Source organism: Neofelis nebulosa, chromosome 8 (genome assembly GCF_028018385.1).
Source record: "Neofelis nebulosa isolate mNeoNeb1 chromosome 8, mNeoNeb1.pri, whole genome shotgun sequence".
Classification (NCBI taxonomy): domain Eukaryota; kingdom Metazoa; phylum Chordata; class Mammalia; order Carnivora; family Felidae; genus Neofelis; species Neofelis nebulosa.
In genome coordinates, this window is record NC_080789.1 from 94,941,527 (window position 1) to 94,968,259 (window position 26,733).

A 26,733-nucleotide genomic window follows, 5' to 3' on the forward strand; every position below is an offset into this window, starting at 1 on the left:
TTTATCCTTCCTGTTGGTGTTGCCTAAGGACTCAGTTCTCTCTGAGGACAGAATTGGCCCAGCTCCTCACTCAAATGTGTCTTCCCTTGGAGTCACTGTGGGCAAAGTGGAGACTGGTTCCTGCTATAGTTGCCCTGCACCAGCTGTAGGCGTAACTCAGGCTGCTGTGGTCCTCTGCTTGCTAGACGTCTGGTGACCACTCAGCTTGCGCTTCAAGGAGGCAGAGGGCCAGGAGGTGGACAGCCACGTCTCCAATCCTGCTCTTTTGCTGTTGGTTCTGCTGTGCACCCTGGTGCCCGAATTCCTAGCAGGATTTGGGGGTGCCAGGCTCCCCCGATTCCCATTAGTGACCCTGGCCTGAGTGACTCTGGAATGAATTCTGCTGCACTTGACTGGCAAGCCAGCGGCCGGGCTTGCTGCTACCCTGAGACCACTATGTGGCATCTTCTTCGGGGAGGTATATCGGTCAGGGAACTAATATCTCTTGCCCCCTGTGAGGCTCCTCTTAATATTCCTCTCAGCCTTGGTCTGCCTTTCTCTCACTCCACCTCCCACATGCTGACTTTTTGCTTTCACAAATAGCTGGTCTCCTTGAACAACTTTTGTAGAAGCTTAAAGGTAACATCCTTTGCATCTATAGAGTACTGTGTTCAAAGCACTTCCATATACATACTATCATTTGATCCTCACAAGAACTCTTTCAGGTATTTAGGTTAGGCATATATCCTGATTTCACTGCCGAGGAAATGGTGACGGTGATTAGGTGACATGCCCATCCTAGGGTGCTTAGTTAATGCGTACCTGGTATTAGAATGCAGTTTGGTTTTGGTTGGAGATTTCATTCATTCATTCATTCATTCATTCATATATTCTTATTATATCAAGAGGAGGCAGAAAGGAAAGAGCAAGGGTTTGGGGGTAGACAAACTTTAATGCCACCCCCTGATTAGCTATGTGGCCCTTTGTCATGTACTTAGCTTATTTGTAACATAGGGAAAGATTATGACATAATGTTTGTATGTGATTTAACAATACATGAAAATTATCTGGCAATAGAAGTGTCTGGCACATGGTAAGTTATGGGTAAAATGTTATTATAAATATATAATATGTAAAATAGGTTACTGTAATAGGTATGCAATGGCCAAATATTGACAATTTTATAATGGCAGAAACTAGGTGACTACCATGTATCGAGTCCTTCCCTATTGTATATGAGGCCCTGCTCGACCCCAGGCATGGAAACAGAAGTGAGAAGAGGTCTTCTTTGTGTGTATGTTCTTTGAGACTGTGGAGGAGAGAGCCCGTGTCTGTTGCATCCCCCTACCAAGAACGATGTTTACTGGGCAGTACGTGTTCCATAAATGCTTACTGAGCCTAACGGGCCCCCGCCTGCATGGAGAATACCAGCTAGTTAATATAGGCAGTCACATAACCATACAATCGTAATACACTGTTAAGGGTATTTAAGTATAGATACATGCAGGCTATCGGGAGAGCGCAAAGGAAACAGTGCTCCATTCTACTGAGGGAGAGTGAAGTCCAATGTCAGGAGGCCGGGGCGAGGTTGGGTGTAAAGCCGCATAGAGCTGCCGCATCAAGACTAACTCTGGTCTGTCTGTGGAAGAAAGCAAAAGCAATTTGCTTGCCTTGGACAGCATGCTTGCTTTCAACTAACCCCCTTCTAATGTGTGAAATTGAGTTTGTATTCAAAGCAGCTTCTTTGTTTGTCTCCCAGTCCGTCTGTTGCTGGTATCTCCCTTAATGTATTGCTTTGTAAAGTGTTCTGCTCTATCCTGAGTATAAAAGAGATGCTCAGTAAAGCCAGATTCTATTCTTTCAGTGTCACAACTAGCCATTGCATAACAAAGTGTAATATATTGTGTGAGAAGAAATGGAGGAACACAGGAGATATTTTTTTTTAAAAAAAGAGCAAATAAAACATCAAAGTAGGAGAGTGTAGAGTGCATTAAAGTTAATAAACTGTCATGGCAGAGTGGGCCACTTTTCAATGCGAAGGAATCTGATTTAGGGATTTGTAACTGTAGGATTAGAATCTCACTGGAATGAAGTTAGCCGCTCTTTTTGCCAAATTCTCAGTCTTTTGGTTCTCCTTGAGAACCGGTCTTTGAAATTGAACAGATTATTATTATAATTATTATTTTGTCAACAGCTTTTTGAGGCGCTAACGCTATCTGTCTTCCCCTGGATGATCAGTGCTGCTCACTTCCATATAGCAAGCGCTGCTTTGCCTTAAGCTCTAGGAGACGGAATGCGGGCCCTGGATCTCTTGCTAAGTTGGACACAGTTCATCAGCATGGGTTTCCAGGGCTCATGTAGCCACTCCCCTGTTTCCACAAGGACACAGAGAAAACTGTCAGAAAACCGTCAGGAGCGAACTACGCTCAGGTGTGAACCACTGAGCTACTCGTCTTATTCACAAGTGACAGACAGGACAATCAATACAGGTCTCCTTCTTGGCAGTGTGGAGGGCTGACTACAACATTACGAGTTCCAAAATGTTTTCTGCCAAGAACTAGAATGGATTTTCTGCTTCTCCAGCCACAAAATGTCCCCAGCATCTTACCCCCAAATCATTAATGCCCTTTGGAGTTGGTCTGTTCAGACCAAATACTTCCTTATCTTTCTTTTCAACATCCTTGTTATTTTCTTTTTGTTAGTTGAACTCTCAGACTTTTTAGATCCTAGTATCTCGCCTTTTCTTTCAAACAAGAAGATATTAAGCAGCATTTTCATCCTTGACCTTTGTAGGAGAATGAGAATCCCTCGTTCTTGTTTTGGGTGCAGCCGGTAGAATGTTTCCTCAGGAACAAAAATGCCATGTTTACATACTAGCACACTGGCATTATAATACCACTGACCTTGGGAAAAGTACATAATTGTTTTGAGTTGCAGTTTCTCCATTTGAGAAATGGGGATAAAAGATGACTAGTTTATAGAGTTTCTATGAGGACAAAAGAGGTTGTATAAAAGGAAATGCCTAACATAGCGCACAGGGTCTAACAGATGTGCAGTAAATGATTACTTAAATCAAAATAACATAAGCAGGATCAGTTCTGTTTAAATAAGAAGACCTCTTGGAGAATGGTTCAAAATGTAAAGAGAAATGACCAAGCTCGGTAGGGAGCTGTGTCCTCAGTCTGGTGCACGGTGTAAGATTTAGGGCCATATGTGGAAGCACAAGAACGAGTTGGTTGTAGGTAAAAGGTGGTGAATTATGCTCAAATATGAGCCAGTCGTCTCGAGGAAGTCGCTGCTGTAAGATGCCATGGAAAATTTTTCTCAAGTGGTTCTAACACTACAGATACCAATAGTATTTGTCTAAGTCGCCATACTTTGATGTATAACAAATCACAATGAAACTATTCCTTGTAGTAATTGATACTGTGAGAGACAGCGTGGCATAATGCAATGGAATGCAAATTGGCCTCAAAGCCGGAAGATGTGGATTCATGTCTGTTTCACTTAATTGGTATAGTCTTGGACTTCTTAGCTTGAGCCTTACCTTTAACATCTATAAAATAGGAAAAATAATGTCTTTCTTACTTTTCTTACTTTCTTACTTACTTTCTTACTTCCCTCCTGGAGAGTGTCAGGATCAATTGAGATTTTTTGTTTGTTTATTTATTTATTTTGTGTGTGTGTGTGTGTGTGTGTGTGAGAGAGAGAGAGAGAGAGAGAGAGAGAGGCAGAGAAAGAGGGAGAGGGAGAGGGAGAGGGAGAGAATCCTAAGCAGGCTCTTCACTGACGGTGCTGAGCCTGATGCAGGGCTCGATCTCACAAACTGTGAGATCATGACGTGAGCTGAAATCAAGAGTCAGATGTTTAAGTGACTGAGCCACACAGGTGCCCCAAGATGTTTTTAAAAGTATTCTCCACTGTTGTTGTTTTTTTAAGTAGTAAAAGTCATTTACTAAAAGAGTTGCTAAAGAATTTCTGGGCTCTTGTTCTCTTTGAGGTGAACACAAAGTAGAGGGCCTTATGTTTCTGTAGCTCCCTGTATATGGCCAGCTTGCCCAGACCGTGTTTTGTTGCTAGCCTCTGCTGAGTCCATTTTGCTGCTCATTTGCCCAGTCTCTGCCATCCCCTTGGCCCAAGAGCAATTCAAAGATGGGTTGTGGCAGAAGTACCAGGGATCACACAGCAGCAGCAGGACCCCCTCTTGGAAACTCCTGCATTTGTGCCCTTGGTATGACTGCCTGGACCACTGTCATCCTCTTTTGCCTCTGTTTGCTGCTGATGGCTATAGCAATAGCTTTTATTGTCTTGCTTAAGGATTTCTGATGCTTTTGAAGGTTTTTTTTTTTTTTCCCTTCCATTCTGCTGAGCAAACAAACACGAGAGATCAGGGACAAGGCTCAAAGATAGGAGTTGGGTTTGATGATCAGTGAAGGGAGATAAGGCCCTTGACTTGCAGTATCCAGCCCCTTCCCAGAGAGGTCACATAGGAGGGTCGTTAATTTAACCCCTCTCATTTTGTGTTTTCAGGGAGTCGACGAGTTGAAGATGAAGCCCAGAGCCGAGTGCTGTTCTCCCAAGTTCTGGTTGGTGTTGGCTGTCCTGGCCGTGTCAGGCAGCAGAGCTCGCTCTCAGAAGAGCCCCCCCAGCATTGGCATTGCTGTCATCCTCGTGGGCACTTCAGACGAGGTGGCCATCAAGGATGCCCACGAGAAAGATGATTTCCACCATCTCTCCGTGGTACCCCGTGTGGAGCTGGTAGCCATGAATGAGACTGACCCAAAGAGCATCATCACCCGCATCTGTGATCTCATGTCCGACCGGAAGATCCAGGGCGTGGTGTTTGCCGATGACACAGATCAGGAGGCCATCGCCCAGATCCTTGACTTCATTTCAGCCCAGACACTCACCCCCATCCTGGGCATCCACGGAGGCTCCTCTATGATAATGGCGGATAAGGTAAAGGAGGGAGTCAGGGAGGAGAACCTGGGGGGTTGTACTGAGAACTAAATGATGTGTGTGTTTGAATACAAAACTTGATTATGAAAGAAAGTAACCAGAATGCATGGAGTAAGTGGATAGATCAGGAATCAGTGTCTCCCTTTGGAGATGAAAGTGAGGAAAAGATACTGGTATTTAGAGCTCTGTAGTTTCGAACAGGTTTGTGTGTCCATTTGTTTGCAAATGGATTTACTGCAATGACTAAGAGATGTTGAAGCTTGTAGTTCTTTCTGTGATACATTTTCTTCAAATATGTAAGTATGTGTATGAATAGCTCCTTCAAAACTTTAAAATAAGGTGTGCTCTATTCTTTTTTGGTAACACAAATTCTCCCCCTGCCCAGCTTTAAGACTATAAAAAGAAAAATCCCTTCAGGCGGATTAGTTGTCCCCTTGAAGATACAGATGTCACGGGGAGGTACTTCTTGCTAAGGTGTCCGTGCATACCACACATGGATCTACACATTGGAATGGATTTTAATCCACGGAGCCAGTAGTAGCTGCCTTTTCTCCATGCTTAGATTTGAAGGCAATGGTTCTTAACCCGGGTCGCACATTGGAATCAACTGAGGAGCTCTCAACACTACTGATGCCTGAATCCTTCCCCCAGAGATTCTGAACCGCCCAGATGCAGCCTGGGCGTCCGGAGTCTCAAAAGCTTCCCGTGTGATTCTAGTGTGTGGTTAAGGTTGAGCACCTCAGCTTTAAGGCCTCAAATAAATAGTAGACTCTTGTACATTAACATTAGATTAATTGTTCTATGACAAGTTAATTATCATCGGACACTGATGCCTATTCTTTAATTGCACAAAGTGTTTTCTTTGTGGTTATGTTTTGTTTTGACATTTTCCACTTACTCAGATATGTTCCCTTGCTTTATTGATTACAGCTCATTGCTTAGGGACAGCCCTTCTCACATATGTATTGCCCTTCGCGGTTATTCATATCTTAGAATGATTCATTTCACCCCCAGTGCAATTTTTATTGTTTTCCATCACGTTGGGTTTTTTAAAGGGTCCCTATCTTTGCATTGTCATCTTCCACTTCTTATCATTACTTTTGAAACCGTCTTTCGTTTCGTACTTAAAAGACATGCTGTGGGGTTAATGATGTTTGTAAACACCCCAAAAGCTAGCACAGACACCACAAGCATGCCAAGAACCACCACAGTGCAGGGTTTAGCAGGCTAAAACAACCGTGCGCGATCATTACTGCCATCTGTCGGCAGGCAGAGATGACTCACTTCTGTTTTGGAGCTTCCTTCATTCAGTCTAGGAAAGGTCAAGTTGAATGAAGTACTAGGTGGAGGGACCTCAGCTGCATATGAAAAAGGTATTGTTCCATTCACATGGGCACAGGAAGAGATATTAGAAAACACATTCTGGCACCGGAAACCCATGCTAAGGACAGTGGGATAAACTTAAGCAGAAGGGAAAATGTAGACTAACTGTTACCAACCCTTTGAGCTTTTGCTTCAGGTAGACGTTTTTAACATCATTTTCCTCCACTGATTATATTTTAGGAGTGGTATTTTGAGGGCATGGTATTGCACTGAAAGAATGCCAAGATGGATGAGCCAAATTTTTGAGTCATAAATAAGTGTATACTTATCTTGAGAGCACGACAAATGAAAATAGTTTGTTGTTGTTGTTATTCAGGCTATTGTGCAACTTACGTTATTTCATAATAACCTGCCCCTGCCCCACTAGAAGAGGTTACTGGCTACACTGCTCAGCTGCTTCTCTGTTGTATCTCTTACAAATGCATAATAACGATATAATAATATGAGGTAAGACGCAAAGACTGGGCTCTTTTGTCCATTGATTGGTTCTAGGTGCTTTAGTGTTTACCATCTGCTTGAGCACACAGCTCTTTGCAGGCATTATCGTATTTAATACTCTTAACGACTCAGTGAGCTAAGTCATATTATTTATCTCCATTTGACAGTTGGGGAGACTGAGGCCCTGAGAGATTAAAAAGCATAGCCGAAATGATGTAGCCAGTAAGTGGCAGCCAGGACTTTAACATGGGTTGCTGGCTCCAAAGGCCATGTGCTCTGTTGTCTTTCAAGAAAATGGAGAGGCTAGTCAAGGTCTCGCATACCTTCCCGTTCTTTACTTCTCCATTATACAGCGCTGTGGTAGGTGTTACCTGACTAAAAGTAACCCACCACTTCATTCATAATGGCGATACTGGGATCTGACCAGAGGAGAGCAGTAAGGAAGAGATGACATGGTATAGCCTTAGGTATAACCTGAGTCCACAGCGGGCCTACTGGTGACTACCCCTGGGGGTAAAAGGGAGTATTGAAGGCAAGTGATTGTAATGAGATGCTCCCCCACCCCCGTCACCTCCCTACCATGGAATGACAAACAAATATTCCATCTTATCTTTTTTCTCTCTCCACCCCCCCCCCAAAAAAAGGGGGAGAAGCAGTGGTTTTTAGGAAATTTCCTAAAATAGCCTAAAAATATCAAACTGACTTTTGACCTGAAAAGATTTCCAAAAGGTGAGTAGAAAGAGGAAAAGGAAGAAGGAAGGAAGTCCTGATGCCACAGAAGCTGGAGGTTTGGAGGCTTAGCCCTAAGGGGTCAGGCACTTAAATGGCTGGTAGCTGCAGGGGAGGGAGAGCAGGAACCAGCACGGCTGAGTGGGCTGTGGGGCCAAGATTCCCAGCAGCTGTGCAGAGGGCCATTTGTTGGCTTAAAGGATTCGTATGAAGGCAAACAGAAAGATCCCCCAGATCTCAGAGAAACAAGCTTTTGGGGCAAGTTTCAAAAATAAAACATCTCAAATTCTAAGGCCAGTTTTTTTTTTTTTTTAAATAGAAGTTTATTTTTAAGTACCATGACCATATTTTACAAACATAGAATGAGGACACAGAGTTTGACAACTATGAATCAACTGTGCGGCCACAGGACAAAACATCTGAAAATGGGACCAAGAAATACAGCTTTGCCACGTTTAAGGCCTAGTCTCTGAGATACAGGTACCATCTGAAGGATGATAACTAAGCTTTCCATTTTGCTTCCCCCTTCTAGGAGATGGGTAGTTACCATCTCAGTTTCTACCTTAGTTTTGTTGTTGTTGTTAGCTTGCTGCATATAAGGCCCACTTATTAGGTATTCTTGTGGAAGATTCTATTACAGGAATAAAGTCCCTGATGGAAGGAGTTCGTAACAGAAGAAAACACTGTTAACGAAGATTTTTGACCAAAGTGGAGAGAGGCACAAGTTCAGTATCTGGCCCAATAGCTTGTACTCACTTTTTTTTGCATATGCTAATTAATGAGTAGAAACATGAATGAGGGTTCTACTTTCCCAATGAGGAAATGAACCTTATACCATGGCGGAAAGAAGCATTGGAGCTAGAAGAGTAGAGCTGTTTGAAGCTCAGAATTGGGAGTCAGGGCTGGTTTTAACCACCACCTCTAGATGTGGGAATCTGGACCACTTGCTGACCACTTACTCTAAACCTTGGTTCCCTTGCCTGTTGTAATGGGGACAATAATCCAGAATGTATTGTAGAGTTGTTGACGATTCAGTGAGATAATACATAGCTTCACCAAGAGCTTCACCAAGTTTCCAGCACAGCGTTCTGTAGGCCCAGCTGACGGTTCTGTGGGGCAATTTGAAGAAAAGGAGGCTTCAGGATACAGGAAAAGGATGGGGAATTGAATAGAGTCATGGCCAATTGTAGAGACACTGCTGAGCTGGACACGGTCCAAGAAGAGAGCTCAGGTGAAAATCTGGAGGAGCTCTGACACGTGGGGTGGGACCTTTGGTCCTTCCCCACCAGGAAGCTGAAGCTCATTGGTGGTATAGCCATGCCACAGCCAAAAAAGGCATGTTCGGCTATGGAAGAGCTTTAGCGAGGAAAGTACCGCTAGGTGCCTGTAACACAAGACTGTTTAGAATAGTAACGGAGACCATTTAAAAATGGATGAGGTGATTTTTGGCAGTTCCCCACCTGAGTATAAAGAGCCTACTTTATTTTGCCTTGTTATAATTGCTTTTATTCTCCCTGAGATCCTGGATTTAGGATGCCCATCCCAGTCCAAATAATGAACTAAAGCTAGATGTACTTCTGTTTCTTTTCAGGAGGTTTCTCTGCTGATATGCTGAAATCTTTCTTGGGTTTTCTTCAGGTGAGGGATTAAGGAGCCGTGTGACAGGGAATGACAGACCTACTGACATTAGCACGAGGGTCAATGAAAATAGTTTAGGCAAGAGGTGGGAAGGAGAACAGAAAGTGGAAGTTACAGTCGGATCAGACAAGAGAACACAAGATCCAATCTGTAATGCTGCAAGAATGGAAGAGAAGAGGGGATGCTGAGTAGAGGGTCAGGGTCTGGCAGTAATCTGTACCATATTCCTAACTTGTTCCTAATTAAAGGACATGCGAAAATATCTTACTCTGGAGCCTGTTGCTATGATTCTTTCCTTTCTAAGTTGTTTGGCTGAGGATTGATGCTTTGAATAGCACTCTCATTTTCTGTGCAGAATGCCACAGTTTGAATCCAACTGGGGCTAGAAGATGGCCCCTACTCTTCATTGGCCCTATCTCTTCTTGCTGTCCCCCCTATTGCCTCTGCCTCCCCCAACACGCATCTGATGCAATGTATTTGCAGAGAGTGAGCCAGCAGTGATGTGTGACACTGTAAATAGACTGTTGCCTTCCAGTTGCTCATGTGGGTTTCCATATTCAGCCCAATCTTGAAACCAAGATGGCTCTGCTACTCATATTTCGCTCTGTGCTTCTTCCTTGAATTGGGTGTCTTTCAGTGTTTTTACCTTGCTTTTAGTTGTCTGTCTTCTGGTATTCCTTGGGACTGAACACTTCAAGAGCAAACCGTGGCGTTTCAGGTTGGATGAGTACAGTGAAGACATACTGGAGAAGACAAGAGGGCAGAAAGGCTAATAGAGCGTGCCGACTTGGTGCTAGGCACGATGTTAATGAGTATTTTAATTCTTCTGCAACCCTGAGACATAAGTGGTAGTACTTGTTTTAGTTCAAACGACATTGGGGTGTTTACGTACCATGGCCGAAGTGACACCGTTAGAAAAATAGTGGGACTGGGATCCAAATCCAAGTATGTTTGACTTGAAAACCTTTTTTTTTTTGGCTGATTTTGAGACTCCCATTCCACACACCGAGGAGTCAGAAGAATGCTGGGATCTTCCCTTCTGCCTTGAACCATACTTTGGGGAAAGATGGGTGGGCAGTTCTCTTAAGACCCTATAGGCTTTGCAGTGGTGCAGCCCTAGGTCTGTGTGGATTCCAGGCCTTTCCACCTGTGACTGTGGAATAGGTTTCTTGTTGGCCAGCACACCCTCCATTTTAAAGATGGAGCTAGGATTTGCTTTCAAGAAACTGGCCAGTTGAAATCCAGATGCAGGTTTAAAAAAAAAAAATTATGTTTATTTTTTTTTTTATTTTTTTTTTTTAATTTATTTTTTTTTTTCAACTCTTTTTTTTTTTATTTATTTTTGGGACAGAGAGAGACAGAGCATGAATGGGGGAGGGGCAGAGAGAGAGGGAGACACAGAATCGGAAACAGGCTCCAGGCTCTGAGCCATCAGCCCAGAGCCTGACGCGGGGCTCGAACTCACGGACCGCGAGATCGTGACCTGGCTGAAGTCGGACGCTTAACCGACTGCGCCACCCAGGTGCCCCAATTATGTTTATTTTTAAGAGAGACAGAGTGTGAACAGGGGAGGGGCAGAGAGAGAGGGAGACACAGAATCTGAAGCAGGCTCCAGGCTCTGAGCTGTTGGCACAGAGCCTGACTCGGGGCTCGAACCCATGAACCGTGAAATCATGACCTGAGCCGAAGTCGGACACTTATCCGACTGAGCCACCCAGGTGCCCCAATACAGATGCGGTTTTTAATGCTTGGAGAAACGGAGGCCCCAGAAATTGCTTTAGGCATTTATAGCCATGAAAGTACTTGGTGCTAGAAAGTAATGCACCAGCCATCCTGTTTCTCATACATCTTCCAGGCAAGTGATAGTGTGTCTGCAGGAAGGCTGTGGCACAATGCAGAGAGAATGCGGGCTTTGGAGCAGATCGGCTTGAGTTCTGTGCATTCGCCAGCCATGTGACCTTAGTTGTGCTCTTTAAGCTCTCTGAGTCTCGAAACTTCCATTCACAAAATGGCGTCAAAATAACACCTTCATTAGTGGGTTGTAAGCTTTATAAAGAACGGTAGACAATGCTTGATAAATTGTAGGCCTTACGTTTTCTTGTCTTTTCATGTACCAGACCATACCTAATCACTTGAAGAATATGGGATCCTAAATGTTTTCCTGTTAACTGAAAGAGAAAACCTTGGGATGCTAATACCCTTCATTTTAGGCCTGGGGATAAGCAGCATCTCAGTGGGTTCTGCCTCTGTGGTGACATAATTACCGATTGTGACATGATCAGGACTTATCAAGATTTTCAAAGCAGGGACATACAGTGATTTCAATAAACTGTTACACACAGGATATAAGCAATGAAGATAACTCAAGAACATTAAAAAAGAAAGCAGAATAAAATAGTGTTTGAATCTAGGGTCACTCATAGATTTGGAAGTGTTTATATGTAAGAAAAAGTGAATTGTTAGATAAGGGACATATTAAAGGTACTGGGTAGGAAGTAGTGATATGTTATATATATATACATATATATATATATATATATATATATATATATATATATATATATATATACAGGAGGGCAGTTAATTTACTATCACCAGCCAGCTTTTAATAGATTATACTGATAGGGGCTCCTGGGTGGCTCAGTCAGTTAAGCATCCGATTTCGGCTCAGGCCATGATCTCACGGTTCATGAGTTCAAGCCCCGCATCGGGCTCTGTGCTGACAGCTTAGAGCCTGGAGCCTGCTTCAGAATCTGTGTCTCCCTCTCTATCTGCCCTCTCCTACCTCACGCTATGTCTCTCAAAAATAAATAAATATATAGAAAAATAAAAAAAAAATAGATTATACTGATATTCTTGAAAAATGCCTTGGATTATGATTTTTACACAGAGGATACATTTTTATTCCCCTTTCTGAGACTACTGTGATTCTCTTTGCCTTATTCTTAGGCATTAGATCTATATTTTATTCAAAATCATATTTTGATTCTGTGGTTAAGGGTCCAGCATGCAGGAGAGTAATGTTAAAGGCTAGTTTGATTCCATTTTTCCAAGGACAAAAAAATCATTGCTACCTTTCTATTTTATGACAGAGAACACCCAAATTATCATGGGTTGTTAGGAGGTTGCCATGAGAAAAGAACTAACATTGATTGGTCATTGACTTTTGCCAAGCTCTGAGCTAGTCACCTTATATGACCTTAAAAATGCTGTTTTATTGAATTCCTTCCTTGAATTCATGAGGCATGTATTTTGTCCTTTATAAGGAAATGGTAGATCAGAGAGGTTAACTGTTTTGCCCAAGACCTTTAGCTTAGTGACTTGCCCATAGTGGCTTAAACAAATAGGTGCTTATTGGTGTCTCGGAATAAGGCACCTGGAGACAGGGTCTGGTGGCGGCAACTCAGTGATGTAGTGATACCAGGGCTGACCTCTGGGATTCCCGTGGCAGTTTTGTCATGGCTATAAGGATGCTGCCCTAGTTCTAGGCATCATGCCCATAGAAAAAGCTGGTGCGTGGGTATTAGATCAGGGAGTGTCTCCTCCATGTCCCTAATGTCATGAACTCAAACAATGTCATATGGTCAACCCTGTGGGAGCCTCTGAGCCACCTGGGGGAGGTGGCAAAGGGGAAAGGGTTGGGGACAGTAGTTCCCTCAGTTGTATCTCTCAAAGGAAGTAAGGAACAGTCTGGGAATTGAACCAATGCCTGTGTGATTGCAAAGCCCAGACATCTCTCATGTGTCATTTCTCTTGGTTCCTACTAAGCCCTGCTTTTGTGCCTTTGGTCTAATCTCCACACATTTCCTCCAGAACTAGGACCTTGGCTCATCAGTTATTTCCTTTTTCCCCTTAAATATCAATTTATTCTTTTCCACTGACATTTTTTTTTCTAGCTTAGTGGTCCTCGGGAGATGTTTGGACATGTTTCGGGGAGGTTTTTGATATAGTAATGACTGCTTTTGTAAAGTGTGTGTGTGTGTGTATGTGTGTGTGTGTGTGTGTGTGCTTCTGGCATTTATAGCCTGGCAACTAGGCACGTTTGGTGTCCTGCCGTATGTATGATAGTACCTAACAGTCAAAAATAGCTCTATCCAAAATACATTTCTCCCCTCATTGAACATTCTCAGATCACTCTCATATTAATAAACAGAGGCACAAAAGCTTTTCTTGACCCCAGTTCTCCCTCATTCTTTCTTTTGGCAGTTCCGTTCCTTAAAGAGTAGTTACATTGCTGTTTTCACTTCCTCATCTCTCACTTTCTACAAAACGCCACATCCAATGGACTTTCTCTTTTTCTTGACCTTCTGCAGCATTGAACACTTGACCCTTTTAGTGCTATGCCAGAAATTATGATGACAAGAGTAATTAGATTTGTCATAGATTTGGTGACAGTACGAAGGAGGATGAGTACAGTTTAGAACATGGGTAGGTCATACAAGCGGCAATGTCTGGTAAGCAGTTGGTTTTAGACTTAGAGGTAAAGGGAGTGATTTGGGCTGGAAATAAAGATATGAACCTCATTAGCAAGCGAGGGTAGTTGAAATCGGGAGGGTAGATGAGATGGCTCAGAATGAACAAGTGGAAAGAGGAGGGGAGTGGGTCAAGGACAAAACTACCTTAGGACAGAACTACCTTTGAGGAATAGCCAGAGGGGGTGGAGGTGATAAAGGAGCGAAGGTACTTAATTATTGGAGATGAGACAAGAACGAGAAAAACAAGGACAGAGAGGCATTATAGAAACCAAGAGAGTGTTCTAGGAAGGGTTAAAGTTAGCCAGTCTGGGAATCAACCCAGGACACTCCCTTCCCCCTCAGGATGGTCGAGCAAACAGTGAGGAAGCCTTGGTACCTTCCTCTTCGTCCCTCCAGACACTGTGATGACCTCAGTGCTGGCACTCCTTCTCTCTCGTCTGCCCTGACACACGGCTGACCTGTGTGATTCTTGAGAAACTCAAATCTGATTGTTCAACACTTTTGCTTAAAACTCTGCACTGACTTCCCACAGCTTGGAATAAGACATCCTCTTTGATCTGGTCCCAGGCTACCTCTCCAGGATTTTCTCTTAACCTCCCCGCCCTTGAACAGTAATGTTAAGCCACACTAAATTATTTATAGCTCCCTCACTGGTCCTGGCTGTTTTGCATCTCTGTGCCTTTGTTTGTGCTACTTCCTGTCCTTAGAATATCTTCTTCCTTGTCCGTCCAGAAACACCTGCCCACTTTTTAAGAGAAGTTGTGGCACTTCTGTGTACCCTTTTCTGACTCTCTTCTTCACAGGATTGACCTTTTTTTTTTTTTTTTTTTTTTTCACTCCACCTGTGTCCTATTTATGCTTTTGTTATAACTTGGCTTATTTACCTATCTGTCCCACTTGCTGTACAATGAGCTCATTGTAGGCCAGGGCTATGCTTTACTAATTTTTGTATTCCTAGCACATGCCATAATGTCTGATGCGTAGTAATAGCTAACTTTTAATGAACAACGAACAGTTATTAGACTGTGCACTCTCTACACTGTAGTGGGTTGAGAGGCGGTCCCCCCAAGAGATATGTCCATGTCCTAACTCCTGTAACCTGTGAATGTGACCTGATTTGGAAAAAAGGGTCTTGGCAGATATCGTTAAGGATCTCATGATGAGATCATTTTGGATTAGCCAAGTGGCCCTAAATCCAGTGACAAATGTCCTTCTAAGAGGTGGAAGAGGAGAAGACCTAGACACAAAGGAGAGGGCTTTAAAAGAGGAGAAGAGGCTGGAGTCAGCCACAACGTGCCGGGGAAGCCACTAGAAGCTGGCAGCAGCAAAGGGTGATTTTCCCTTAGGGCCTTCAGAGAGAGCATGACTCTGACAACACCCTTGATTTCAGGCTTCAGAACTGTGAGAAAATGAATCTTGTTGTTTTCAGCCACCGAGTGTGTGGTAACATGTGATGGCGGCCCTAGGAAAGTGATATCCACACCATAGTTAAGAGGGGGGGGGTGTCTCTGGAATCTCACTGCCTAGGTGCTTTCCCGGCTTACTCATTGACTGTGTGATCTTTGGCAGAGTACTTAACTTCTCTGAGCCTTCGAGTCCTCCTTGTTAAATGGTGATACAAATAGCTCCTATTTTCTTAAGGTTATTGAGTAAGGTTAGTGAAAGTGCTTGGAAAAGATGGGGCAAATAGTAGGAGCCAGCCAGTGCGTGTCTATGAGAGGTTTTCCATGTGAATAAATGAAGGAGTGAGGAGGAGGATGTAAATAGGCACCCGAGCCATCATACTGATGGGAACTCACCTAGTTGTGTGGTCATTAGGTGTGCACTCTGGGAGTTCTGTCCCAAGGTGGTGGTGCTCTGACATTCTGGCCGACCCCCGGGGCCTGGGACAATGCCGGAAGGGTGAAGAGTCAGTGTTCTTGGCAGCTACCCCCCTGCTGGAGCCTTTGATGGAACTACAGGGCAGCGAAGCTTGTCTTTGAGCCCTGGGACCTCCCTTTACACACTCCTCTCTCCTTATTTTTGTATTTGATTCTCTGTTTTGTATGCATATGCGTGCGTACGCTTGTGTGTGTGTGTGTGTGTGTGTGTGTGTGTGCACATTTGTATGCTTTTGGATGTAGTGGCTATTCTCTTTAGCCTTTTCAGTGCCCAGGATGGTACCTCTCAGGCTAGGGCTAGTCTCCCAGTCTGAAGTCCTTGTGCTTTCAGATTTTTATCCTTCTCTACTTGTAGATCAAAACCCTTGCTTCTTTCCTTTTTATTCTCTTTCATTGTGTAATTTTCATAGTCCTTATTACAACTGTAATTCATCATAATAGCTTTTTTTATTAGCTGCCCTGCCCTGCTAGACTGTAGGCTTCCTAAGGGCAGGAACTTTGTCTCTTTCATTTTTGTATCCTCAGAACCTAACATACTGGTTGGCTCATAGTAAGCCTTTAATACATACGTGTTAAATGTATCACTGAATTAATTATTTCATTGCAGCAAATGTCAGTTGCAATTAAAAGAAAAGTATTTTAAATCCAAATGGAAATGGATGTGAGAATTAATCTCTGATTGCTGGAAAATACATTTCTACCTGTCTATAGGCTGTTCTTTCCATCACCCTTCTCTTCCTCACATCTTCCAGATACCAGCCGTCAACAACTCGGCACTCACATCTTAGAGTTTTAACACTCATGTCCACTTTATTTCTAGCAACCAGACACGGAAAAAGGACTGCCTCAAGTTAGGGGTGCCTTCTGAAGTAGCAGAGAAAACCTTTAATGCAAAGCAGTGGGGCGCCAGTGATAATCTGGACTTTTATTAGCTTTCTTTCAAAGGAGGGAGCAGAAAGAAATAAGCTTTTTTTTTCTTGAAGTTCCAAAAGATAAACACATGCGATTCAACTGACATACTAATCAGCAAAATATCACCAACTAAATTTAATCAGTGCAATTAAATTTCCAGAGGTAGTAGCAGGAGATTTTGAAACTTCTTTTAGCAAGCATCATCCTTTCTCATTTACTTATTCATTCATTCAAAAAATATTTATTAGGTATCTGCTGGATATCAGGAACTGTACAAGGTCCTGGAGATAGAGTCAATAAGAGAGACATATCCTCATGGTGCACTGACTGACAATAAACAAAGATATGAATTAAACAATATTCTTTTAGGTAGTGGTAAATATTTTTATGAAAATAGCAGGAAGGGGTATCAGGTAGGGCTATCTTAGGGTCTTCAGGACAGGTCTCAGGGGGAGATAGCACTTGAGAGATGTATGGTAAGGATCAAGATGCATGAAGATATCAGGGGCAGCATTTTGGCAGAGAGAAGAGCAGGTGTGGAGGCCTCAAAGGGGGGAAGTTTTTGCTCTTTGGCTTTTTTTGGTGAGTATCATATGGTCTGAGTTGGAGGGTGGTGGGCAGTGGGGGCAATGGTAGAATTTGAGGCTGAAAAGGTACTATGAGGCCAGATCATGTATGGCCTGAGAGTCTTGGCGTCAACTTGGCTATTTTGCAATTCATTCTAGAAGGTGTAAGAAGGGAGTGATGGAAGTTGACTTAGCATCTTTTCAGATGGAGACAGTAGAGTGGATAGAATATATACCTTAGAGCCGTTTTAAGTCTTGTCTCCACCTTTCAGAAGCTGGGTGCCCTTTTGCTACGTTGTATGACTACTGTGATCTGGTGTTTGTTTGTTTGTTTCATCGATATGAAGGAGTTAATATTCATCAACTTCTAAGAGTTACTAGGAGACAAAATAACCTATAAAGGACTCATTACACCTGGTTTTGAATAAATGGCTGCTATTGCCCTTTCTAGTAGTATTGAAATACAAATTCCTCTTGAATCAGGCATCATTTTTTTTTTGATAGATCTATGGATTAAGTAGCTTTCTGTTCTGTTTCATTGTTTTCACACAAGTTGCTTACAGACCTGTAAACAAATGAGCAAATTATTGTAGGAAGCATAGTGATTGGCTCTACCCTGACTAAAGAGCTGTCTCTCATTTTGAGTTCTTGGAGTTCCCATGCACCGTGTCCTGAGGCCAGTTCCTAGACTGTCTATGTAGTGGCAGTTTGATTTAATTGTCCCTTTTCCCAAATGGGGGTAAAGGCACTGAGAAGATGGAGCAACCAGGGTGAGATATTGAGGTGAGAGGTGTGGGTGTTGAGAATGGGAGATAGTGTAACAGCACAGCCAATCAGTGCCGCCTGCCTTGAGCTGAAGACTTCTGGCACCGGCCCAAGTGCTCCTGGCCTGCCACCATGTGTCTCGGATGCGTTCTGTTACCTTGACAACATGTTGTCCAGAGTTGTAAGGAGCGGCAGCCTTCAACCTTTGAGCATCATCGTGTTGCTAGGACAACAGACTCCACAGGAAGCTGGGCTCCACTGTAGTTCCTGCTTATGGCTGCCACCCATCCCTCCCTCTTCCTTCTTCTGCCTGCCCATACTTCCACGGCCTTCCATCTGTCCTCTCGCTCCTTCTGCCTTCACAGATCCACTGTCTGCATGGCCCTTCCAGCTCTCCCTCCAACCCCTTGGCCTTCATTCTCTTACCACTGCAGTGTTCCCACTGCTTATATAAAAGCAAAGATTGTAAATTCTCAAATATAAAGCTGCATGATTTAGGAAGCTAAAGCGATGGTTGGAAAGAGGGAGTTAAGAAACATCCAGAAAAGGGAGGGAGGAGCTTGATAGAGTTTCTGTAGTCTAGTTGTACAATATGAGGTAGTGGTTCTTTTAATTAATTAATTAATCAATTAATTAACTTATTTATTAATAGCAAGTGGGGAAGGGGCAGAGAGAGAGAGGAAGAATCTCAGGCAGGCTCTCCACATTACCAGCACAGAGCCTGATGCAGGGCTTGAATACACAAACCACGAGCCACGAGATCATGAGGTGAACCAAAGTCAGATGCTTAACCAACTGAGCCACCCCAGCGCCCCTGTGTGGTAGTAGTTCTTAAAGGGACTGGCCCTGAGAATCAACAGAGGAGTTTATTTTATTATTATTTTGTTGAAATATGGATTTTCTGGCTCCGTACCCAAATACCCTTTTGGAGTCAAGCCCCACTAATTGCTATTTTTACAAATTTCTCTTAAGGGATTCTGAAATACCACCAGGTTTGGGGACCCCAGTCAGTAGAACACAGCATATTGTTTCGATTATAGAGTTTTGTGATAATCAGTTATCTACCTGTTGAGCTTTATTGCTCATGGTCCTCAGTGCAATGCACTCATGTGGCTGCTTAATAACGGTGAAGACGCAGGAAGGGGAGTTGGAAGAAGATGGGAAGACACTAATGAAGAAGAGGAGAAGAGCAAAGGGAAACAGAAGGAAGGGAGCAATGTGGAAGTGATAAGGAGAGGCCGTGGAATTGGGCATGGGGAAAATCAACCATCCCCTTGTCTCTGACTTTCAGTTAGAATGCAGCCTGTTAAGTGTCTTGGTGTAGGCTCAGTTGACATGCTCTTTGGGGTGTGTTTGGAATCCTGGATTTTCGCTGGGTGGTAAGAGACCTGGGTGGTGGCTAGATCTGGGCTTTCCTAAGAAGCCAGCTTCCTCCTATTTTTCTCCTTTAAAAAAAACCAAATGCCCACTACATGTTAGTACTGCAGTTTATATGAGATAGTGCTTTACTTGCGTTTAGCAGGTTTAACCCTTGAAGGAGCCCTAGAGCTTAGGCAGTAGGATTATTCTCCTTTTCAAGATGGAGAGACTGAGGATGGGAAAGGAAGGTAACTGGCTCATGGTGACACACTGGCCATGGCCGAATGGAAATGGAACCACTTGCCTGACTGACAGTAAAGCCCATGGACACCAGCAGTGTGTTACATTTCCTCTTGAACACTTCATTTACTTGGTCTTCTTGGGACATCTAGCTTAACCTGGGAGGGGAATATCCCAGCCGTCCAGAATGTAGTCAACTGGAGCTTAGGCAAAAGTGATTCCTCCCTTGCCCAGCCCATCTCGATTAAGACCCAAACATTCAGAACAAGAGCACAGCTCTTAAAGAGAGGGGAGAATGGGAGGAGAGACAAGAAGAAGGGGAAAGAACATTCAAAGAGAGAAGGACATGGGTGTGAGCAAAACTGCCGGGTCAATCCCAGTCTGATGGACTGAGTTCTTTCCAAACTCTGAACTCTCAAGAGTGGGCCTGAGACCCTGAAGCCCAGGACACTGCCAAGTGGATGCCCCAGGATTTGACTTCTAGGTCAGATCAAACTCTTCACTGATATTTCTGGGATAGGCGGGGGGTGTTTTTCCTAGCTTGCTGTGTGTCAGGAGAAAGTGAAATCAGATGTACGTCAGTCTAAGACTCCCATCTCAGCAGATGAGAAATTGACAAAGAAGTAATAGTATCTTTGTCTCACTGTCCGCATGGCTATACGTCTTGGAGCAAACTATCTCCTTCTACTTCCTGAATAGTCTTAGCGTGTCAGCTGTAACTACTGTTACCTTGGACTGAAATCCAGTTCCTAGAGGTGGTACCCAAAGGACCTCTCTTTTTGCTGGGCCATCAGCATGTACTCTCCCTGGTAGTTTCCACGACGATCAAAGGCCTGTTTACGTGCAAGAATGATAGGTGTGTGAAAGGTATCTGGTGTCATGGCGGTGGGCTGAGGCAACACATGTGAGAGGCAGATTTATCTGTCAGTATGGCAGCCCGTTCCAGAGGGGGAGAGCCCATTTGTCTCCTCCTCTCATGATTGGGACAACACAGAGCACACAGAGCGTGCTCGGTGCGTATTTGTTGGTAATGATAGATCCTTTGAAATCAGATGGGAACAGACCATATGCTCTTGGAAAAGGGCCTACATTGCAAGGTGGGATGGATGAGTGAGATGTGTTTTTGCAAGTTCTTTTCATCTCTAACATCTGTGATCCTGTGAATAATTCTCTTCCCCTTGGCCCCTGCTGGCTGCTTGCCTGGGATCTCTGCCAGAGCCCTCCCCGACAGCCCCTCTGAATAGACATCACAGAGAGAGGGTCTCCCACTCTAGGTGGATGGTTCTGGAAACAGAAGTTGATACTGGAAGTAGGAAAAAAGGCTTGTGTCCCAGGGTCAGAGCCCAGGGATAGAGGAATTTGGACAGGAAGTGTGAGTGCCCGATTACTAGAAGCAGGCAGGAGAGGAGTGGGGAACTTCTGCTGAACATGTCAACAGCAGCAACAGCGGTAGCTCTGGTTACACACACGTTGCCCATGGAAGCTTTTCTCAGACTGAGCAAGACGGGGCTCTGTAGGGTGGAGAGCAAGCATGGCACCCAGAGTCCCAGCTCTCCTCCTGCCCTCCCGCCATACGATTTCCCCCACAGATAGCTAGCACATCTATACGAGAGAGAGCTAAGAGACAGGAACACTTGTGTTGTGAATGGTCTGCTCTCTAATCATTGTTGTTCTCTGAGACTGATGATGGCAAATTTTACTGAGGAAAGTTGTGCGGCCCGTCAGATTCTGAAAGTTCTTTCTTTGGGCCCTTCTGTTTCTGGGCCCACGGGGGTGTCACTGGTTAATGAAAGGGAACTAACCTTGAGTAGTTACTGGCATCATTTCAGTTCTTCCCGGAGACTCATTCAGCTGATATTATGAAAACTAGTCTGTTAGCCAGAGAAGGGGGATTTGGACAGAGGTTGAATGCTCTACCTGCTCTGGCAGAAGGGTACTTCCTCTCCTTTTGATGTGTTCCTTGTCCTGCTTTTGCTCCAGTCTTGAGGCTCCCCAGTCACACCAGCAGGGGCCTCTGATGCTTCTGTGAGTTGTACATATCTGGAGCTGGTTTCTTGTCTGATGGAAGGTAGTGGCAGAGCTCGAACGGGGGTCATTTCTGTGCTTGGGGGACTTCCAGGTGGCAAGCATGGCTACATTTGTCATCCTCATCTTAATGGCCAGCCCTGTGAAAAGTTACACAATTGGGAAAGAATGTATTTTTAATCATTTTGAAATTCCCCTTCCCCATGCCCCTTCCTCCCCTTGATAACTGCTACCTTGTTTAGTTGTCCAGTGTCCTTTTTCTGCCTCTTGGCTGCTTAGAGTACTCCCTTTTGCTTGCCCCCAGCTCCTTGCATTGTCCACTGGTGGAGCTTTCCCAAGGAGCACTATGTCATTCAGTCTTGGGTCTGTCCTCCGTGCAGCCCCCCACTATTTCCTCCTGATGGGCCCCTGTTCCATTTCAAACTGGAAGACAGTCTAAATAATTAAGTCATTGCCACAGTCTGAATAGATAAGAGCAACCAATGTGCGACCTGCTCCATGGGCATTTATATTTTAACGCAGAGGAAGAAATGCGTACGAGCGGAATTTCAGATGTCATGTTGAGCCATAAGGGACATACATGTTTAAAACAGAAGGTACTTTCCTGACTCCTGCAAATCGTGCTGTTCATGGGCAGCCTCATCAATCCTGAGGTGAGACTCTGCTGGGAGACCTTGCTGCAAACAGAAAGGCTGAAGGGCAGCCCCTTGAGAAGGGTGTAGGTCACCCCTGGCTGAGCAGGGGACGGCAGAGAACCTGCTCAGGAGCCTTGGAGAGCGTTATGCTGTTAAGTCATTCTGGGAAGGAGAATAGAATCAAGTAGAATTAGGAAGCCCAGATTAATCAGTGAACTCTGAGGATTTTTAGACCGTTTTAATTTTGCACACCATGTGGAGAGGGCTCAAACCTTATTTTGTATGAAGACTTCTTAGCTGCCTTTTACTGCCCTCTCAAACTCCCCTTCTAACCTGTCTGTGTCTGGGCCCTTCTTTGTTTCTCCCTCTCTTAGATCCTTTGATTTCCCCTTCTGTCTGCCCTCCTTACCCTCCTCTCTCTTCTTCCTGTTCCCCCATCATCTCATTTCTGGTTCATGTTTCTCTGTCCTTCTCTCCCCTCATCCTGTCCCCATCTGCCGTGACCCATTCTTGCACATGACTTAGACTTTATGTGGTGCACACAGCCATCTTCACGCTTCATCCCGTCAGTGTCGCGGTCCCTCAGTGGCCTACCTTAGGACCTGGCATAGTTAAGAGTTCCCAGGCGGTCTGTCCTCGACTTTTGGAGCTGACAAACGTTAGTTTTACAGTCTGTGGCAAGTTGGTTTAGTTGGTTAGGACTTGGCATTTAACGAGGCCAACCACGGATATTTGTGTCCTATCTTTGTGGAACCCTGCTAGCTTTCTCCCTCATAGCAGAGATGCCCTCCAGCCGCTAGCTTTCATTTTCATGCCCTTGGTCACAGAGGGTGTGTGACTGAGGTGCTGTGGATGGACCAATGCTAATCTGTTGATAAGAGACATCAGTAATAACATGTTTTTTTATTAAAATTTTTATTTTGAGGTCATTATGGATTCACATTTAATATTTCTAAAGGCTTAAGGATATTGTACACAGATTATCTATAGGATTCAGACCAAGACAGACCTGGACTCAGATTCTGGTTCTCTTCCACATTAATTCTGTGACCGTAGCCTGGTTACTTAACTTTTCTCTGCCTCACTTTCCTTAGCTGTGAAATAGTGATAAAAAAGAACTGGCCTCTTTCAGTCTGCCTCTGCCTGCACATCTTCCTTTTCCTCTTTTGTTACTAAGTCTATTCCAGTACACTATTTTTCTTCTTTCTTTCATTTTACCAATATCTCTGGAACATTCCCTCCTCCATTCTTCTCTTATCCCTGTTTTGTGCTTCTGTTTCCATTTTCCCAACTCTTAGCCCATTCCTCATTCTCCATTTCTTGCTTCCTCCATCATCACCCCTCACTGAATTTCACTTCCTTTCAAAGACATGTTTCCCAATCCATCTCTCCCGTCAGTCACTGTTCCTGGGACTTTTGTGGCTTCCGGGAGAATGTGCAACCCTTAATTATTTATAAGCACGAGAGAATAATTGCAGAAATGATTTAATTACTTTTCACATAGATACTAATAGCAGCTGCTGGGCTAGGTGAAGGTGGCGTTGGAGCATATCAGCAGGCACACTCGCTCGATAAGAGGAAAAGCATTGGTTTAAGTGGGTTTGGGGGAGGGTGCAGCTATAAAGAGTCTATAGAAGATTTAATCTCATATGTCAAAGAACTGAAAAAGAATCCCACAATTGGCAATTATACACAGCAAGGATTATATAAAATGGGAGGTACGTGTCACCAGTATCTTAATTGAGGGAAGAGGGCCTGGGGATATTGTTTTAAAAGTTCACTTTGGATCAGATAGGTAGTATAGTGGATTGAATACTACTGCTTATTTCTGGGGGGCTGGGGTGGGGTAGTGGAAACCTTATCCTCCTTCTGGCTCCTCTATGGGGTTGAATGGGAATATTCATTTAGTGGCATTGGGGCTATAGTGGAAAGAGCCCAACCCAAACTGCAGTCAGGAAGCCTGGTTCTCTTCCTTGCTCATAACCAGCAATAGCTGTTTGACCGGTCAGGTCGCTTAATCTCTGTTAGTCTTACTTTTTTCATCTGCAAAGTGAAGGGATTGAGATTTAGAACACATAGAAAGCTTCACTAAAGGAGAAAATGGCACAGAAACTAGATGAGAAGGACTGATTTTTTTTTTTTTTTTTTTTTTTTTTTTTTACAAACTAAGATCAGGGAGACCATCATGAGGAGTTTGCAGTAGTCAGCTCGAAAAGCCAGGCAGAAAATCCATTCTAGAAGTTTCTGACATGATGTCTAAGAGAAGAAGATATCGATTGAAGCAAAGGGGAGCGGTTGAATAGGGGGAGGACATCTAAAAAAGGAGTTGGCATCGGTAGATTAAAAGTAGAGGGAAATGAGGGACAGTGGCAAACTATGAACCTGTATTGTCACATTATGAGCTTCTAAACTGTGTCCTTTCTGACAGTTGCTGAAGGTTTGGCATGCGGAGGGCTGCAAGAGAAGGCTACAGCTCTTATATGCAGTGAAGAAGGGAGAGGGGTGTCCTGAGAAGGAGAGCTGTGTCCTCATCCTCCCCCCACCCTGGTCCTAATCCCTTCACAGAAGTCTGGATGAATGTGTCATTGTGCTGCACCATTCAGCCTGGAATGGATCTTAGGGTCTAGTGTGGTGCCCTTACGTCATGGTAAAGGACGCTGAGGCCAAGAAAGATTAAGTGACTTGCCTGAGGCCCCACCTCAGTTCTCTCCTGGAGTTGGCCTAGTTTCCCAGATTACCAGGTCAGTCTCTAGTAGGACTTTTACCTCAGCAAAGTACCAGTCCTGTCTAATAGCAGTGCACAGCATAGCAGAAAATATGACATAATGAATTGCTCCTGATTAGAGGTGAGGGACAAAAGCAAACTGAAATTAGGGTAGAGAGGGAGAGAATGACATCTTTTTTCCTGGTTCTCTTGTATCTGCACTCAATGTGGCCTGAGACAATTGATTGAAAGTATATTAATGAATCTGTCAGATAATGATAAAAGTGAGTATCATTGAACTAATTTTTGGACTATATATGATGGAAGACCTATATGTTCGGTATTGTATGAATTTATGATAACCACGAGCAAGCAGATGGAAAGCAAATTTGGATAAAGTCAATTCTGTCTGGTTGAGACGCTTCTGTGATTAAAGTAACTACCTACAGGCTGTAGACAGGTCTTCCCTTTCTTCCAGAAATGGAGCCCTGAGGTCACCCTTTCACTTCCCATCTTATAGTATTCCTCCAACTAAGATACTTAGGACAGAGAGACTCCAGTATGCATGGAAATTTCTGTGCAACTGGAGAGTCATACTGGAAGAGCAAGGAGGCTTCTAGAAGGAAAGAAGAGCGAAAACAAGAGAGAGATCAGAAACAAAACAAAACAAAACAACCTCCACAATATATGTGGTTGGAGATTTTTTAAATATACCCAAATCTTATATTTTATAATGTTTTTCAAAGTGAACTTATGTACTTTGTCTTATTTTTGTAAAAAAACTTAATGTTTACTTATTTTTGAGAGAGAGAAAGACAGAGCATGAGCAGGGGATGGGCAGAGAGAGGGAGACACACAGAATCTGAAGCAGCTCCAGGCTCTGAGTCATCAGCACAGAGCCTGATGTGGGGCTTGAACTCACAAACCATGAGATCAAGACCTGAGCCGAAGTCGGTCGCTAACCGACTGAGCCACCCAGGTGCCCCAACCTTGTCTTAATTTGATACAATAATTGTGTAAGATGGAAATACAGCCTTAGATTGTCTCTCTGAGAAGTGAAGATGACTTCTATCATCATCCCCATTCTCCAGAGAAGAAAACTAAGACTCCAAGAAGTTAACTGATATATCAAAGACTGAGAAATTATAAGTGGCAGATCTGGGACTAGAATCTAAGTCTTTGGGCCCCCAGTGTAATGAATGCCTGTAGGAGAAGAGAACCATGTAACGCACGCTGAAGTGTGTTTAGTGGCAATGAGCAACCTGTGGTGCCTGATCAGGACAGGGGAGTCAAACGGGATACAGAGGATTTGGCCGGGAATTCTTTGTGGACTTTGGCTGATGAGATCTAAGTGGAATAAAGAGCTCAAATGGGACTGGAAGAGATCACACGGTTACTTATAGGGGAGAAAAAGAAGCTCTGGCTATAGTAGATCTATATGCTGAAGAACCCAGACCATTGGAAAGGTCGGGCAGGTATCCAGGATGGAGAATTCACAGGTGAAGCCCCACGCAGAGGAGTTTGAAGATGCGGACAAGGATTAAACTTCAGCATTCATGAACAACAGGCAACATCATTCAAGCAAAAGATGGCAAACCCAAGTGTACACCTTTCTCTGTCCTCTCTTGGGGTGGGGGAAAAGATCCACTATTAAAGCTTTTTACCAGAATACTCTTAAACCTGTTCTGAACAAAGCCCAGAATGGGCTGGTACATTTTCCCTTCATTAACACTTCATTAAGCTTTGTCAGATATAAGCCTCCTAGCCAGATCCTGGCAAGGGACTCTTACCGAGGTGATAATGAGGAGAAAATGTACTAGGTTGTTGGCCTACTCCAGAGTTGTTGAATGTAGGCTGAAATATATTTTGATAACATTGGCTCTAAGATGTATATTAAACACCATTTTACACTGGGCAGCGTAAATAGAACACATAGACACAAACAGGAAGAGAGATGCATGCCAGCATAACATGACACATTTCCGTGATTTGGTGATTTGCTGCAAGCAACTTATACGAATCTGAGTCATGTTGGACATGGCAAAT

The 26,733-nt window shown here is 43.9% G+C and overlaps 1 protein-coding gene across 4 annotated transcripts in view; it reads left to right on the forward strand.

Annotated features, from left to right (window-relative positions):
• Positions 1-26,733, forward strand: part of GRIN2B (glutamate ionotropic receptor NMDA type subunit 2B) — a 416,591-nt gene that overhangs the window by 118,915 nt on the left and 270,943 nt on the right. For all 4 annotated transcript variants that reach the window (XM_058743608.1, XM_058743607.1, XM_058743610.1 and 1 more), the window contains one exon: positions 4,510-4,938. In XM_058743608.1, coding sequence (XP_058599591.1) covers positions 4,528-4,938 — 411 coding nt within the window. In that variant the 5' untranslated portion in view covers positions 4,510-4,527. The remainder of the gene's footprint in view (positions 1-4,509; positions 4,939-26,733) is intronic.